Here is a 16,944-nt window from a genome sequence, read left to right on the forward strand (position 1 = left end):
TATAACCCTCAACTTCATCTGAGCTTTTATGAACACCTACATGATCAGTAGAGCTGCACGATATAACGTTTGAGCATTGACATCATTATATACGTGTGTGCAATAGTCACATTGCAGGTCCTGCAATGTAGGAGGCCAATGAACTCTACATGTTCTCATTTAATTTCAAGGGTACCTGACACTGCACACACCGATCCACCAATCACAATCGTTCTTAATCAGTCTGGTGTGAGTCGCTGGAAACAATATTAAAAAATGAGCAATGAACAACAGAAAATCACTGTAAATGAAGACTCTTGTGCCAAAAAGAAAAGCAATGTCAGTGTTTTGGAATTATTTCAGCTACAAGAAGGATGATACTGAAACACGTGTTCTATGTCAACAGTGTCTTGCACCAGTCGCCACAAGAGGAAACACAACTAATTTGTTTGACCATTTGCGTCGGCACCAAACAGCTATTATATAATCCTGAGTATTTTTTCATATTGCAATATATATCACAGGGTTAAAAAAAAATCGCAATGTCAGTTTTTTCCAATATCGTGCAGCCCTAATGATCAGTGAATTAAATACAGGAAAATACATGATTTTCACAGAAAAAAAAGTGAAATACAGCAGATAATATTATAATACATGGTGATAAATCACTTAAAGGTTCATGGAGAGAAAAATTCATTTGGGACTGACACTAAAGCAGCACTGGGTCTTTATGGGTTAAACCTGCTTTTGTTGTCTCTCAACTTTCCATGACGTGTAACTCTAATCTGCTCAGTGTTGTACAGAAGCTGAATTGCCTGCGTGGAACATTCGTGTGCTTCCTTGTAACTTGGCAGTGCTGCTGTTGAAAATAAAAAATCTTGTTCATGTTTTAAAAGTACAAATCCAAAGATTTCCTAAAATATTAAGGGATGGGAGAATTTTCACAAACAAAAAAACATGTTCAGAATTTAATATCAACCATTCTAGGCAAATAAGAGTTATCCTTTAAGCAGCAGCAATGTGTTAACAATGTTCTGCCAAAGTAATGGAGTAGGAAACAAGGCTTTTGACAAGGAAAGAACAGGCTGACATGACTGAAATGTCCACACTCCATCCTGTCAGTACAGAAAACAGAACACCAATAAACTGTAGACTGAAGCAGTCTAACATAATACAATTATGCTAAAAATGACACAAAAACAGCTGATTTTAGCAGTACATCTTCAAGCCAAGTAAATCAGCTACTGTCCATTGGTCCAAGTAACTCATACATATTCTTTCATTTGATTTCAGAGGAAATATGGCGAATATTTGTTGAGGGCTGCAGCGATGGCCTCAAGGTCTTTTCTTGCCTTTCTCTCCTTCAGTTAGAATTCAGGATTAATGTGAGTAGATCAGGCAGCTGTTATCCCCAGTTGTAGAAGTAGATCTTCTGCCAGGTGGGAAGATAGTCCATCAATGGCCCTGAACACACACACACACACACACACACACACAAAACAAACACCATCAGTCAGCGTTCAATTAAATACAACTAATTCTGTATTAACTGTACTTAACAGATTACATATGAAATAAATATAATATAAATATGAAAACTATGTGAAGGGATCTAACGTAAACATCCTTCTATAATTTCTACAACTCTTAAAAGGACGGAACTTCATTAACAGAAAATCCTGGTAACATTTTGAGAGTTAACTGTCCTTCATTTTAATGAAAACATCACCCACACATCATAAAACAGATGAGCTGTCTAAACTATTTAAATGTTTTTATGTCGATGCTTGTCATTATGAAAAGTCCATGTGAAGTAAATTCATTTGATTCTAAATACATGATACACAGTAGATAATAAAGATTAAAAGAGATCTATGTGAACTGAGGAGTTAGATGGTTGAAATGTTTTGCATCAGCTCAGTTCAGTATTTTTGCTGTAATGGTATTTGACACCTGAGAGAATCTTGTTTGGTGTTTTAACACATTATTAGCATGTTCAACATGTTAACTGCTATGTAGCTGTGACATGAAATAAATGTTAAAGGTTAAAAGTTAATCTGATTTATTATCCCTGTAGGGAAATTCTTTCTCTGCATGTTACCCATCCTAACACACACACACACACACACACACACACACACACACAGAGTACCTAGCATTAGCATTAGCATTAACACACTGGGAGCAGTGAGCTGCCGTTGAAGGCACTCGGGGACCAACTCCAGATGGGACAGGAGAATTAACCTTTGAAATAACCCACAACTCCTGTGTGGAGTTGTGGGTTGTGGTCCTACCAGGGAAAGTTACTGTTTGTCGAGGCTGATCCAGTGTTTCAGAGCCACCGATTTTCTCATAATTCTTACACCTATTTTCATATACTTGGTATTCTTGAATACAATTAGGCTTTTTCTACTGTGACAACTTCAACAACATATTTATTACTGCTTTACATTGAGTGTATTCTTTTCCATTTAGACGCATTGAGCCCATTTCATGATTCTGGAACACTATATATAAGGAACACCTCTTGTTCCGCAACCAAGGTGTAGTTTTGATGACGTATTGCGTGTGCAACCCCCACGCCAGGGGGATTTAAAAATGAGCACAGGCCGTGTACAGTAAACAAACCTATCAACGCGACCAGAAAGATGACGCCCAGATCCACGAGCTGTTGTCACTTTGGGCGGAGGACTCTTTCCATGCTAACATTTGTGGAACGGTGAAAGACTATGGAGAGGTTTGCAACACCGCTATGCTTGGGGTATTTCTGACATGCAACTTATGCGTCGCCACCCCTTTGATTCTGTTACACAGGTCCGCTGTGTAAAAGCCCTGCCTGTCTCACCACTGTTACTCCTTCGGCTTGGCTGTGGAAATAGGCCGATGGTGGCAAAAAGGTGGGATCACCATCTCACCTTTTTTCCGGGATCTCTGTGTAACAGTGGCTAATAATAGGAAGTTTAATTCTACCATCACTATGTACATATATACTCTGAAAGATATCCAATAATAGACTGAAACATGTAAACCAGGGTTTTTCTGTTATCTCATTTATAAAATGCATGTAAAAGCATCAGATCTGATTATCATAACTGTCTGATTACTTCTAGTTATCAGATCTGTATGATCATGTGACCAGATATGTTGGGAAATTGATGACATCAAGATATACTTTGTGTGAGTCTATAAACAGCCCATGATGTGGCTCAGTGAGACTTTTTTCTGTCAGAAACTGCATTGATAAACTACGATGGTAACATAAACCATCAATGACAATATAAAAAACATCATATACGAGGGGTTCAATCGTATTCGAAGGAAAACCTGATACTTACGTGCCACTAGGCCGACTCCTGGAACATAATCAGCCAGGAGTTTGAGAATGAACAGTATCTTTTCCCTGAGACAAAAAAATACAAACACAACTGTTAATCACTGTACAAACCCTGTTACATTCTAATTGGGTGTATGTCTGCATCTAGTGGGAGTGCACAGCTTTACCAGTTGTCCATATTTTACCAAAAAAGGTATTATATACTGAATTTTAATTGTTTAGTGATTGTCCAATCTACCGATTTTACATTCTTGATTATAAACCTGTCCTGAATACAACTACATATCAAACTGAATGTCCATTTTTCATTGATTCATCATAACAGAGGAAGTTGTTATCAGAATCAGAATACTTTATTAATCCCAGGGAGAAATTATTAGGTGTTACAGTTGCTCCATTCAAGTGTAATAAAAAGTAACAGGAAAGAAATACTATATTATATTGTATTATATTATAATATATTATATTATATTATGTTATATTACTGACATTGTTAATCCCATATGCCTCATTTTTCAAGGCCATGGCTGAACACATCTATGTGACGTGCAGGGAGTGAGGGCCTGATAATCACTGCATGTAGCATTAATTATTCTTTATATTTACAGATTTTCTCTTAGGTATGGTACTACACTGTTAATCTACACCTTGTGGAAGAGGTGAGTAGAAAATCTCTTGTCAAATGATTTTCTCCTTGCATATAAAACATACTACTTTGACTCTAGTACTAGTACTAACTGGATGCTTTGCTGAAGGCCTTGTGGCACCTCAGGACATTGGCAGTGTGACTCACTACTCCCTCTAGTGGTCACATATATCTGACAGTCCATCAGTAAATATACTATCCAATACACTGGTGTCATTGGAATAACTTCAGTGGTCTTTATTCTGAACTCTCTAATGATAATTTAAGGTAATTTTTAAATATTTGAATGTAGAAACACTACATATAATCTGAAGTGACTGTTTTAAAGTATATTTTTACTTTGTAGAACTTTATGTCTATGACTGTCCTGTGAACTCATGCCATTCTGTGAGTATGAAAGACCTACACACCTTTATACTGTAGTGAAAAAAAACAATGGAGATAAACACTAAGAAGAATAAAAATGCAACAGTGTTCTGTTCTATCTCCAGGTACTTACTCTGAGTATCTATCATAGAAGGGCGACCGCAGAAGGTAATAGAATAAGAGGAAAGCTCTCCTCTTCATCTCTGCCTTCTCCCATCGATTCTGAAACTTGGTGTCACTGAGAACAGCGAAGCTGAAGGAAAAATGAAAAAAAAGTGAAGTGACTTCACTGCAGCTTTGTCTTATCTGTGTTTTGTGATCTGACATGATCGTTTTGAACACTTGTCACTTTTATGGTCAGGCAGACCAGACAATTTGATTGGAAGTAAAATACAAACATAACCTACACATAATGGCAACTTTTTCTCTTTTCTTTAGTGCAATAAAAAACATTAAATTAAGAAAATACATTTTCATTTACAAACTATCTTTTCACAAAAATGTGAATGATGTGAATAAAATGAAAAAACTGACATTTCGTAAGAAAAATAAGTACAATTTTAACAAAATGCCTCAACTTATTATTTATACATGTGCATTACACAATCTTACACAAACACTAAGTAACAGGCAGAACATTGTTAAGATTGCACATATTTTTCTTATGAAATGTCACTTTTTTCATTTCTTCTGACATTTCAGGTTGTTCATATTTATTCAGGTTATTCACATTTTATTGTTAAAAGATAGTTTGTAAATGTAAACATTTTCATAGCATAACGTTATGTTTTCACATTAAACAAAGGTGAAAATTAGTTATTGTTATTATTTCTAAGTTATTATGCTGTTATTTTACTTAGATCATGTTGGTCTGTATATGACGCCTGAACTAAAACGAGTTTGACATCCTTGACTGTCAATATCTGCACTTTGTAAATTCATCCCTTGGGCTGGACTGGAACCTTTGCTGAGCCGGATTTAACCCCTGGGCCGCATGTTTGACACTCCTGTCTAATAGTAAGCAATGGATAGAAGGCTCTTCTGATCAGAAATGTGACAGGATGTGGGGCTTTTGAGAGGATTTAGAGGTTTTTGCTGCAGGTAAATTTCTTCGACAATGGACAGATGTATCTGAAAAATGACAAACCACTGAACCCGATCCTTCAGAAGAGAGAATGTGAACATTCTTGACCATTTTTACTGTCACTTACACATCCTTTGAAAATATTTTGAGCAAGTAAATCAGCAATTTTGGTGACTTGGATCTTAAATCAGTCAAAGCTTAGTTTCATGTACGTATTATGGAAAACATGCATACTGTAAATACTTCATAAACTAGAAGCACTCGGAGAGCGCAGACCTCCGCCAAGGCTGATCAGTGGGCCCCCCCACCCCCGATCACCCCCAAAAGTTAATCATTTCTTCCTTATCCCATTTCCAACAAACCCTGAAAATTTCATCAAAATCTGTCCATAACTTTTTGAGTTATGTTGCACACTAACGGACAGACAAACAAACAGACAAACAAACCCTGGCAAAAACATAACCTCCTTGGCGGAGGTAATGACACAAAATGAATGCACTGAGGTGGGGTAACATGCTTCTAGTGTTTTTCAAATGGTTAACATGCAAATTTAAGTGGCGACACAAATCAAACCTCCTGTGACTCTGACTCACACCAGATACGTATGTGTGAAGTAGATTTACCTGGAAAGTTCAAGAGCTCCAGAGATGAGCCACGGCTTCCAGGACTTTTTCCCACACAGTCCAAGGCAGAGTACTGCAGTCAAGAGGGAACGAGTTAAGGATAAACTGACTATTTGTCACTCTCAGTTGGACATCCCTGCTTTAGAGGACTGATATTTTGCTTTTTTTAAAAATGGAATTATGCATTTTCAAACATTTTCCTGTGGTCTACATAAACTGTAAATGCTCTGCTTGGGTCTGAATTCTTCATTAATTCAACTCCACAGGTCCATCTTCAACCCTATTTCTGAGTAATGACACCAGAAAGGTCGTTTTGAGCGCTGGCCCTTTAAATGCAAATGACCCCACCCCCTCCAGGTTGTTGGCTGTGCTGCTCTGTCCTGTTCAGCCACTTGTGTTTGTTAATACAACCAAAAAGCGAACATTTTAGGTAATCGGCTCAAAGTGTGGACATATTTTCAGTATGGACTACAACCACTGCTGATAAACAATTGTGTTGTACTCAGAGAAATGTTCACCGGAAGTCTTGACTTTAAATGTGCAAATGTTGTGACGTAACTAGTTATACACATAACAAATTAAGCAGGAATTAAAACGGGTTGTAGAAATCCACTTAAGTTTTGCCAAAATGAATATAAAGATAGCTTTGCAGCACCTGGAGGGATAAAATTCAAACTTTTTGAACTATTAGGGTCCAAATACACAAATAAATATACCAAAGAATAAATAATATAAGTTAATAAAATAATAAAAGTGGGTTTAGCAAAATACGACCCCTTTAAAAGAGCTTTTGGATAGTTTCTATGTGAATGTTTCTATTATTCTCTTTGACTGTGATTGTGTCCTTCTCTTAAGAATGGGATTAATTATGTACATGTACCTTCTCCACACATCACTGGAGCTCTGCTTGTAATACTTTGCCCACTAGCGGTCATTCTAGTTCTTGCACCAAGGTGTCACAGTTCACCACAGCTCTGACTGCAGGGCTGAGATATTACAGTTCTGCATGTCACTTTTTCAAATTAAAAAAAAATGTATTTACTCTTTCCATTTGTTTCTATTTCAGTTTATTTTGAGCTAATATAGTGCGTACATAAATATTAAATATGAAAACAACCCTTATTTGACCTACTGTATCTATTTTGTAACAATGTTCTTTATTCTCTTATTGTTATTTACTGGACTGTGAGGTTTTCAACAAACATCATGAGTGTAGAAAACTCAGAACCAATGCGAACAATTTGATTTTCAGATTTGTCTTTAATAGTTACTTCAACACCTTAACCACTGTACAGAAAATATAGGGAGAAATTAACCTGCATTAAAATAACCAGATTTAAAACACCTGGAACTGTAATAATGATAGTATCGTATTATTTTACTGAAAATTATAAACAGATATTATTAGAGAGCCTTTTTTTTATCAGGGGAAAAGTAATGGGTGTATTTGCAGCTTTTTTGCAGCAGTGAAAGCAAAAGCAACTTGAAGGTGACTAAAAACGATCCTTAAAGGTGTTCAACAATCAGCCTGTCTGTATCTAACAGTGTTTGAACAGTATAAGTTACTACAACCTCAGAATCATTTGGAATAATTCGATGCTGAAATTTACTGTAACTAATGTTGCTTTATATTACTTTACATTTAAAATTTAAAAAAAGTATTTACTCTTTCCATTTGTTTCTATTCAGTTTATTTTGAGCTAATGTACTACGTACATAAGTATTAAATATGAAAATAACCCTTATTTGACCTGGTGTATTTATTTTGTAACAGTGTTCTTTATTCTCTTATTGTTATTTAGTGGACTGTGAGGTTTTCAACAAACATCATGAGTGTAGAAAACTCAGAACCAATGCGAACAATTTGATTTTCAGATTTGTCTTTAATAGTTACTTCAACACCTTAACCACTGTACAGAAAATATAGGGAGAAATTAACCTGCATTAAAATAACCAGATTTAAAACACCTGGAACTGTAATAATGATAGTATCGTATTATTTTACTGAAAATTATAAACAGATATTATTAGAGAGCCTTTTTTTTATCAGGGGAAAAGTAATGGGTGTATTTGCAGCTTTTTTGCAGCAGTGAAAGCAAAAGCAACTTGAAGGTGACTAAAAACGATCCTTAAAGGTGTTCAACAATCAGCCTGTCTGTATCTAACAGTGTTTGAACAGTATAAGTTACTACAACCTCAGAATCATTTGGAATAATTCGATGCTGAAATTTACTGTAACTAATGTTGCTTTATATTACTTTACATTTAAAATTTAAAAAAAGTATTTACTCTTTCCATTTGTTTCTATTCAGTTTATTTTGAGCTAATGTACTACGTACATAAGTATTAAATATGAAAATAACCCTTATTTGACCTGGTGTATTTATTTTGTAACAGTGTTCTTTATTCTCTTATTGTTATTTAGTGGACTGTGAGGTTTTCAACAAACATCATGAGTGTAGAAAACACAGAACTAATGCTAACAATTTGATTTTCAGATTTGTCTTTAATTGTTACTTCAACATCTTAACCACTGTACAGAAAATATAGGGAGAAATTAACCCGCATTAAAATAATCAGATTTAAAAGAACACCTGGAACTGTAATAATGACAGTATGGTATTATTTTACTGAAAAGTATAAATAGATATTATTGGAGAGCCTTTTTTATCAGGGCTTCTTTATCTTGCAGCTTTTTTGCAGCAGTGAAAGCAAAAGTAACTTGAAGGTGACTAAAAACAATCCTTAGAGGTGTTACACAGTCGGTCTGTCTGCATATAACAGTGTTTGAATAGAATAAGTTACTACAACCTCAGAATCATTTGGAATAATTTAGTGCTGAAAATTGTTTGAACTAATGTTGCTTTATATTCCCTCTTTCAGTTTAACCAGAGTAATAAACTATTGTTCTAGAGGAGGGCAGACTGCTGTTTGTGTGTTTGGTCAAAGTGGGGTTCATTCTTTTGTTGTACTGTGAATCAAGCTAAGTTGAGTTATTTTAGTTGATTTTGATAAAAGTTGATAATTATAAAAACTTGACTTGTCATTTATTGATTTTTTTGTTATTGTAACACATTTTATTCTCCATGCTTGGGAGAGATGACAATACATGTTTAAGACTGTGAATTTAATGACACTTGCATTCTTTAATGAATTCTATTTTAAAGTTACCACTGCTTTGTTATTTGGTTTTTGTGGCGTTTTGTCAATCCTTGAGGGCTGGGCACTTTGTATGTTTGTTTGTATTTTTCTTCTTTCCTTTTTTGGGGCTTTTCAGTCATTTGTTCCAAATCCACTTGACATTTTATGAACACATAGAGTAGCTTTTGAGATCAAACTTAAAACATCCTTAAGCGTAAAAGTTTTGAACCAGTATATCATGATTGTCTCTCACTTTATATATTGATTATATGCTTTCTGCATCAATATTTGTGCTTCCGTGTAGTAAGTTATATGTATAGTCATTAGAGTTTCATTACTTATTGCTAGTATTACTATTTTTGCCCCCAACCCCCCGAAGGGGAGGAAAGGGCTATTGTTTTGGGTTCGGTTTGTTTGTTTCTTCGTTTGTTAATTCATACCAAATTAGTTTATAGATTGCCAGTGACCCAGAATACATCTGATTACATTTTGGGAACAGGAGGTCAAAGTTCCAATTTTTTTTTATGAATTTTTAAAATCTTTTTTTTTCCCCCATTTGCTTATAATGGGCGAAATTTCAAATGTCTGTAGCAGTAAAACTATTGGTTGAATTCATACCAAATTGGGTTTACAGGTTGCCAGTGACCCAGAATAGACATGGTACATTTTGGGAAAAATAGGTCGAAGTTTAAATTTTCTTCTTCCATTTACTTATAATGGGTGAAATTTCACATCTATAAAAACATCACTTTTGTTTCAATTTACTTCAAACTTGGCACATATATAGAAGCAACTGACATGCTGTAATCAACACACGCATAGACATGATGACATCACCTGGATCGATGCCAAAATAAACTACAATATGTATGAGGGGCGGGGTTTGTTGTGCCTGGCGCCACTTGTTTTATATTGTTTGTCTTTTGCTCAATCTTTATACATCCACTTTTTTTTCTTGCCTTTTATTCTGTTGCTGCCTTAACTACTGAATTTCCCCGTTGTGGGATCAATAAAGTATAATCGAAAATAATGTCATTTTGTTGTATGACATTCAAGGTCTTGAACAGTGAATGTAAAGGATACAGTGAACAAGTGGTCGTCCGATGTAGAGGGACTCAGCGATGGTCTCCTGAAGTGTCAGCTGTGTAGGTTTACTGTGCAGCTGCTGCTCCTTCAGGCTACTCTTACTCTTGTTCTTCTTCTGGCCCATTGTTCCCCAGAGTCGGTCCTGAAGGGATGGAGCTGCTGTGTCAGAGAAGATAGGGACAATTTCACCAGTTACACAAAAGTTCACTACTGATAGGGGTGTGTATTGGCAAGAATCTGGCGATATGATACAAATCACAACACTAAGATCACGATACAATATACCACGATATATCATGATACTATTAAAAAGACAATTTTTTTGTTTGTTTCGTTTCTTAAAATAATCATTTCCTAGAAGAATTTAATTACACCAGAAATATGCACAAATACTAAGCACATTTTTATTTGATCACAACAGGATCTAATGCTATATCACAAAATGTTCCTGTGTTCAAACTTAAATTATGTTTTACAGACATTACAGTTTAAAATCTTGTTCAAATGTTCATATTCTATTAGTTCAGAACTAACATTATAATCTTGTTTTTGTGCGATCACAACAAAGGAACTAACATTTGCTTCTCTCAGACAGTAAAAAGTGCTTTTAGGATGAAACCATGAAACCAGGAAATAACCATTATTTAGTAAAACAGTGTTGAATAATAATAAAGAAAATATAAACGATAAAGAAAACTAAAAGACAAACATGAACCTCCGACATATCTGCATTTGAATAAATACCTAAAAAATATCGATACAGTCCTTGCTAATATCGATATAGTATTGTGAAATGAAGTATCGCGATATATTGCAGAACCAATATTTTCTAACACCCCTAACTACTAACACACTAAAACCTTCAATATTCCAATTGTGTTGTTCTTCAGATCAACCTAAAATGTTCTTTTTCTAGCTGGGTAGGCGAATGGTGCAGCTGAATTACATGTGTGCAGAGGTGTGAAAGTCTTTCACACCTTTTCCTTCTCTGGATGTTTCTTCTGCAGAAACAAACAGCGCTTCTCTGTTCTAGGTAAAGGTTTAACATGCAGTAACATCCTGTAACACGGTCTGCTATTGCATTAGAAGAGTTTGCTTTCGGATTCTGTATGATTTCCTGTAAGTGGCCTTGTGTTTGAGCAGAAATCATATGTTGCTGCTGCTAAAATTTGAAACCACACCCCAGCATTCATAACATTTTCAACTTCATTTGCAATAAAGAGACTTTTAGGTAGCTCACCACTGCCCAGGGGTCGGATGACTCGCCCTGACCTCTGACCCACAAAGCAGCGATCTTCTTGCTGTTCAATGTTAGTATCATCTGTAGAGAAAAACAAAGAAATGCTTTTTAAACTCATCCTTCATTATTCTCAAATCACATATCACGTTTTAACATGCAAGTAAAAACAAGGTGAAAGGCATTTCTTTATGCACATAAATGACATGATCAGAGCTGTCAAAGTATACAGTATATAGTTAGTAATTACTTTAACTGAGATGAACAGTTTAGCTTAAACTAGAAACACATGGACTGGTTTGGTTCTGCATCCTGATTGACTAATGATTAAAACCTGTTCAAAGTAACAATAAAAACATTCTTCCCTGTCTTATATACATGGTGCAAAAGACAACAGCTTGCTCTTACAGAATTTAAAGCAAACTCTTTTAAAATATCCAGATTTTTGAGTTATTGATTTATCTAAAAAAAATTATTTGTAGTGTGTAGACGCATTTCATGTCACACTTTGGTATCTATATCTATTTGATATCTCTTTATCTTATAAGGAACCTATGTAAGCTTTTGACCTTTGACCACCAGTGATCATCAAATTTAGAACAATCTTGCACAAGATGACATGATAACATAACATCTCAATGGCATAGAGGTATAAAAAGTACTTCAATGGCCTAAGATCTGTGCAGCTTGACAGAGAGTGAAAGAAAGAGGAGGCATGAACTGACCTTCACTGCTGAAATCTGCACCTCTGTCGAGAGGGATTATGGGAGGGGAAGTCTGGATACCCGATTTGTACCACAGAAGAAGCAAAATACGGAAAACCGCCCTAAGAAAAGGAATGTGGACAGAGAGAGGATACTGTTAGAACATAGATCACATAGTATTTTATATCAAACATCACGACAAGTAGGGATTCATAGGTTGAACCCTGAAATCTAAAATCTAAAACATAGTAGCAGCACATTTAAAGTCAGACATGTTTACACAACACAGAGTCAAAAGGATGTGGACATATATAAATCTGCTAAAACCGCATTAGACCAAATAACCAGAAGCCGTTTGTTCTTCAATAACAGGTACCGTACTTTCCGGACTTTGAGCCGCCACTTTTTTCTCGTTTTGAACCCTGTGGCTTATACAGTGATGCAGCTCGAGTATAGATTTATACGGGCTAATGGCCACCAGGGGGCGCTCTAGCAGGAAGCGCAAAAGTGAGACAGACAGGTGGAAGACGAGATGCGGAGAGGAGAAGTTTTAATCTTAACTTTTAACAATCATTTTGCGTGTCATGTACAAACCCTCATCATGGAAAACACACAAAGAAATGCATATTTTGCAGCTTTTCAGTTAAAAGCAATCGATGTGTCTGTCTAAGAAGGAAATAGAGCTGCAGCACGGAAAGTGCCATTGAGCAACAACGGAGGAGAGACGTAGAAGGTGTGTGACGGAGTCTTTGAGGCTGTTCAACTCCAACACTGAAGAAGATGACTGCAGTGGTTTCAATGAAAAGAAGGAAGATGAAGATAGCGATCAATGACTTTTCTGGGTGTTTTAACCAGCCGTGTTCCTGCCGTTTTACTGCTGTGTTACAGGCACTGTTTGGAAAAAAGCAGTTAAGGTATGGAAATAAATATTTAAATAATCTTTCCATTTACCATCTTTCTGTGCAAATATCTCATGTGGACACCTGCGACTTATAGTCAGGTGCGACTTAAAGTCAGCCGCCGCTTATATTCCGGTGCGCTTTATAGCCTGGAAAATACGGTATTTATAAAATAAATGATTCAACAGGTCATGAGGTAAAGGCATCATACTTAAAAATCTGAATGAGTCCAATGACCAGCCAACGTCCAACTTCACCCCACACTTTACAGGCTCCTATCTCCAGGAAAACCTCGACGTACTCCAGCACAGACAGCCATGTGAGGAGTTTCTGCTGGGATAGAGACTGTACAAACATAACACACAGCAGGAGAGGAAACCAATGAGAACATTCATTTATCTGCTTTTCTCATCACATCTGTCTGTGTTACTGAAGACCAAACTATATTTTTTGTAACAGTGCCTCTCCATTTTTTTTCTTTCCTTAAACATATCTGAGACCAGACAATCCAAACACTATCAGTGTGTCTGTCTTAAGGTGCAGTCATGTATTTCTCTTCATGTTTAAGATAACACTGCAGCAGCACTCACCACAGGGATCGCACATTTGAGGCCTTTCCTCAGAATGCTGTCATTGAACAACACCAAGAGATTGGAGGCTGAATACACTAAAAAACATTAAAAGTTGAAGAAGAAGTGTATCAATCTAAACAGTAGAGAAGATACTTAACAATATTAACAACATTAAATAAGTAAAACTACAGGGTTTCTGAAAATACATTCACTAACGTGGCCACACACTCAGGCATGGTACTGTTTAATGATTAAATATCATTGATTTACACTCCTGACAATGTGGCACCCTAACATGACTGTGGTACACAGAATATCTGGATAAAAGTTAGATTATAAAAGCAAGTTACATCCATCAGGGTCGAGTATAATTTGAGTTTGATACTGGTACTGTAGGAATACTTTTTAAATGGTACTGACACCTGAATGATGCCTGAACCAATACTTTAAAAATCCATTAAAGAAACTGAGCCATCACACAATCCTATAGATCAGGGGAGTCAAACATGCGGCCTGCAGACCAAAATCGGCCCATCAAAGGGTCCAATCTGGGCTACAAGATAAAATTGCAAAACTTACACTGTTAGTCAAGGGTGTCGAACTCGTTTTACTTCTGGTTTCACATACAGACCAATATGACCAATGTGAAATTTTGTTCTTGGTTGAATGTGAAAAAGTTAGTTATATTATGAAAATATTTACATTTATAAACTATCCTTTCACAGTAAAATGTGAATAAACTGAACAAATATGAACAACTTGAAATTTTTTAAGAAAAGTAAGTGTAATTTTAACAATATACTGGCTGTTACTAAATGTTTTGTCCATTTGTAGATCAACCGCTATATGTAAGTTGTGTTAATAATAAGCTGAGACATAATATTGTTGAAATTGCTATTATTTTTCTTAAGAACGTTCAGGTTGTACATGGTTGCTCAGGTAATTTAACTTTTTCACACTAAAACAAAGAGAAAATTTTTGATTATTATTTACAGGTTTTTATGCCTATTATTTCACTGGTTCAGTCCACATTGGGCTGTATGTGGCCTCTGATCTAAAATGAGTTTGACACCTCTGCTATATACAGTGAAGTGATACTTTCAATATGAGAAACAATTTTTTCCAAAACACTACACCTTGATAGTCATCACATCCCTGCAAATGTCATATGTTAAATGAAACAAATGCTAAAAAAATAACTCAATCATCATTACCAGAATCATAAACTTAATCTGGGTTCAATTTTTCCTCCCACTTGATTATTTTGCTTTTTCCATTTATAAAAGGCAGATGATTTAAAAGACAAACCACTTCAAGTTAGGGTGACCAGACATCCCGCTTTGTACGGGACAGTCCCACATTTTTATTATTTTTCACACGTCCTGCAAATTGAGATGCTGTCCCGCATCTGGTACTTGTCAGTTGCCTGTGTTGACAGAGCAGGGAGAGTGAGCACTGTCATCAGGGTGCGGGGCGAACTGTGTGATTGTGTCAAGGGAATAAAACAAACTACTGTATACAAAACAGTGGAGGGTAGGGAGGAAACAGCGAGGCGTATTACGGCCAAGAAAAGGAAGTGCAGCTATAATAAAGACTGGTAGACCATCTATCCGTGGCTGAAATCCATGGCTTTGGTTCACCATAGTAACATAGTGCTCAACTAATCAAAGCTATTAAGCTTATTATTTTGTTTGTTATAAGTTTGTGTTCCCTCCAGACCAGTTTTGATTTGTGCTTCTTGTTTTATTCATTTTGTTGTTTTATGTAGTGCCTCCTTTTATACCCAGTGTTGCTTTTACTACCTCACTGTGGCATTTTCAGTAAATACAGATGCATTTCAAATATATTTCTTATGTGTAGTTAATGTGATTCTGAGCTGAGTGAGATGGGCTTTTATTGCAACTAATGTTTTGTTCAGATAATCAGTCACTTACTACATGTGGTCTACTTCAGTTCTATTTGAATATGTGGTTCATTATATGGTTTCTACTACAGCAAACACTCTAATGTTGTGGTGTTTGGACTGGAGTTGGGCAGGGGCTGTCTTGTTTCTATCTGTGGTTGGAAAAAAAAACAGGCAACCCTTCACCCCTTTTAAGTACTTAAAAGTATTAAGGTTATACTTGAAAGATAAATCGTAGAATTGACTGAGAGGAACTGTAAAAATGCATGAAAGCTTCCTGCCACTATGTTTTAAGTGAGCAAACTTGAGAAAGATGCATTTAAACAAAATATATTAAGTTTTCATTTTCATTGTTGTTAATGTGCTACTGAGTCAACTAGACATCAAAGCATAGTAATGTTATAAGCTAAGGGGCAAAATGTATTATTTGTTTTTTTTCCTTAAGTTACTTTAGACTATTTACATGCATTGGTGTCCCACACAAACATAGTCTTTGTCCCTCATCTGGTGAGTTGGGATCTGGTCACCCTACCTCAAGTGTAAGGTTATAGTTAACAGTGAAACATGATTTAAATTGAGAGATTATGATTTAGGAGTAACACACTTTAACCTAATCTATGTTTAAAGTAAAATAAAAATTGAGAACTGAATTTAATCTCTCTTCATAAGAAAAGCAAAAAGTTTAAAAATTTGCCGCAACTTTTATAACAAAAAATCTTACTCTTGAAACACAGCCTAAAAAGTAATGGGTATAATACTACTTGTTACACTGTTACTGACCCATTAACATTTACTTACCCAGTTCAGATATTTCATGGGAGTCTGTAAAACGACCTGCAAAATAAAAGTTGTGACATTACGTGATTCATTAGGTGACTCAATGGGCAAAGGCAGAAGAATTAGGTGCCGCAAATGTGCGCAATGAATTAAAAGTGAAACTAAAAAGGTGCAACACTACGTTCCATTTAGTTGCGTGCAGTTTATCATAAGCCGTGATTGTAACATTTATAACAAATGGACAAAGTAATATGTTTGATTCACTGACCTGCTATCAGGTAGGACAGTGTCCGTACTGTGTTTTCCAGCTGTGCAGTGGCAGCTGGATTTCTCCGCACATACTCAATGTAGCGCTCATAAAGACGCGTCACTTTGTCTATGTACTCTTTAACACTCGCCATTTCAGCTCAAACTTACAACACAATTAAAAAACAACTCTTTATTTAACCGCGGCGTTAAGGAAATTACAGCTATTTTGCGGTGTTTAATAATAGTTTCGAATTAGTCCAACTTCTTTCACTTGCTATGTAAACACTTCCGCCTGACTGTGCCGTCGGTGAAGTTCGTCCCCCCGCTCTCATGTGCAAACATTG

At 35.9% G+C, this 16,944-nt stretch overlaps 2 protein-coding genes across 3 annotated transcripts in view; one reads left to right on the forward strand and one right to left on the reverse strand.

Moving 5' to 3' along the window:
- Window positions 1–6,126, forward strand: part of arfgap2 (ADP-ribosylation factor GTPase activating protein 2) — a 24,981-nt gene extending 18,855 nt beyond the window's left edge. Inside the window, exon 16 of the mRNA XM_030161711.1 lies at window positions 6,117–6,126. Coding sequence (XP_030017571.1) covers window positions 6,117–6,118 — 2 coding nt within the window. The 3' untranslated portion in view covers window positions 6,119–6,126. The remainder of the gene's footprint in view (window positions 1–6,116) is intronic.
- On the reverse strand, window positions 927–16,895 carry pex16 (peroxisomal biogenesis factor 16). Of its 2 annotated transcripts, none has more exons than XM_030161813.1 (11): window positions 16,620–16,895; window positions 16,373–16,408; window positions 13,690–13,766; window positions 13,311–13,444; window positions 12,222–12,322; window positions 11,500–11,580; window positions 10,257–10,415; window positions 6,033–6,105; window positions 4,459–4,578; window positions 3,315–3,379; window positions 927–1,443 (listed from the first exon to the last, which is right to left on the reverse strand). In XM_030161813.1, exons 1-11 carry the CDS (start codon window positions 16,750–16,752, stop codon window positions 1,385–1,387), a joined length of 1,038 nt encoding a protein of 345 aa, XP_030017673.1. In that variant the 5' UTR covers window positions 16,753–16,895; the 3' UTR covers window positions 927–1,384. The 2 variants fall into 2 exon arrangements, with proteins under 2 accessions (XP_030017673.1, XP_030017663.1); XM_030161803.1 differs by having other exon boundaries at window positions 10,257–10,418; window positions 16,620–16,894.
- Window positions 16,896–16,944: the final 49 nt, after the last annotated feature.

The sequence above is a fragment of the Sphaeramia orbicularis genome, chromosome 3, assembly GCF_902148855.1.
Source record: "Sphaeramia orbicularis chromosome 3, fSphaOr1.1, whole genome shotgun sequence".
NCBI classification, from domain to species: Eukaryota; Metazoa; Chordata; class Actinopteri; order Kurtiformes; family Apogonidae; genus Sphaeramia; species Sphaeramia orbicularis.

Bases quoted from the DNA above. Each gene is read 5' to 3' on its own strand.
- pex16 (XM_030161803.1), bottom strand. From the start codon at position 16,752: ATGGCGAGTGTTAAAGAGTACATAGACAAAGTGACGCGTCTTTATGAG. The intron at 13,445-13,689 runs GTGAGTGCTGCT...ATGTTTGTACAG, and splicing joins TCAAATGTGCGATCCCTGTG to TCTCTATCCCAGCAGAAACT. The intron at 12,323-13,310 runs GTATGATGCCTT...TCCTTTTCTTAG, and splicing joins GGACTCATTCAGATTTTTAA to GGCGGTTTTCCGTATTTTGC.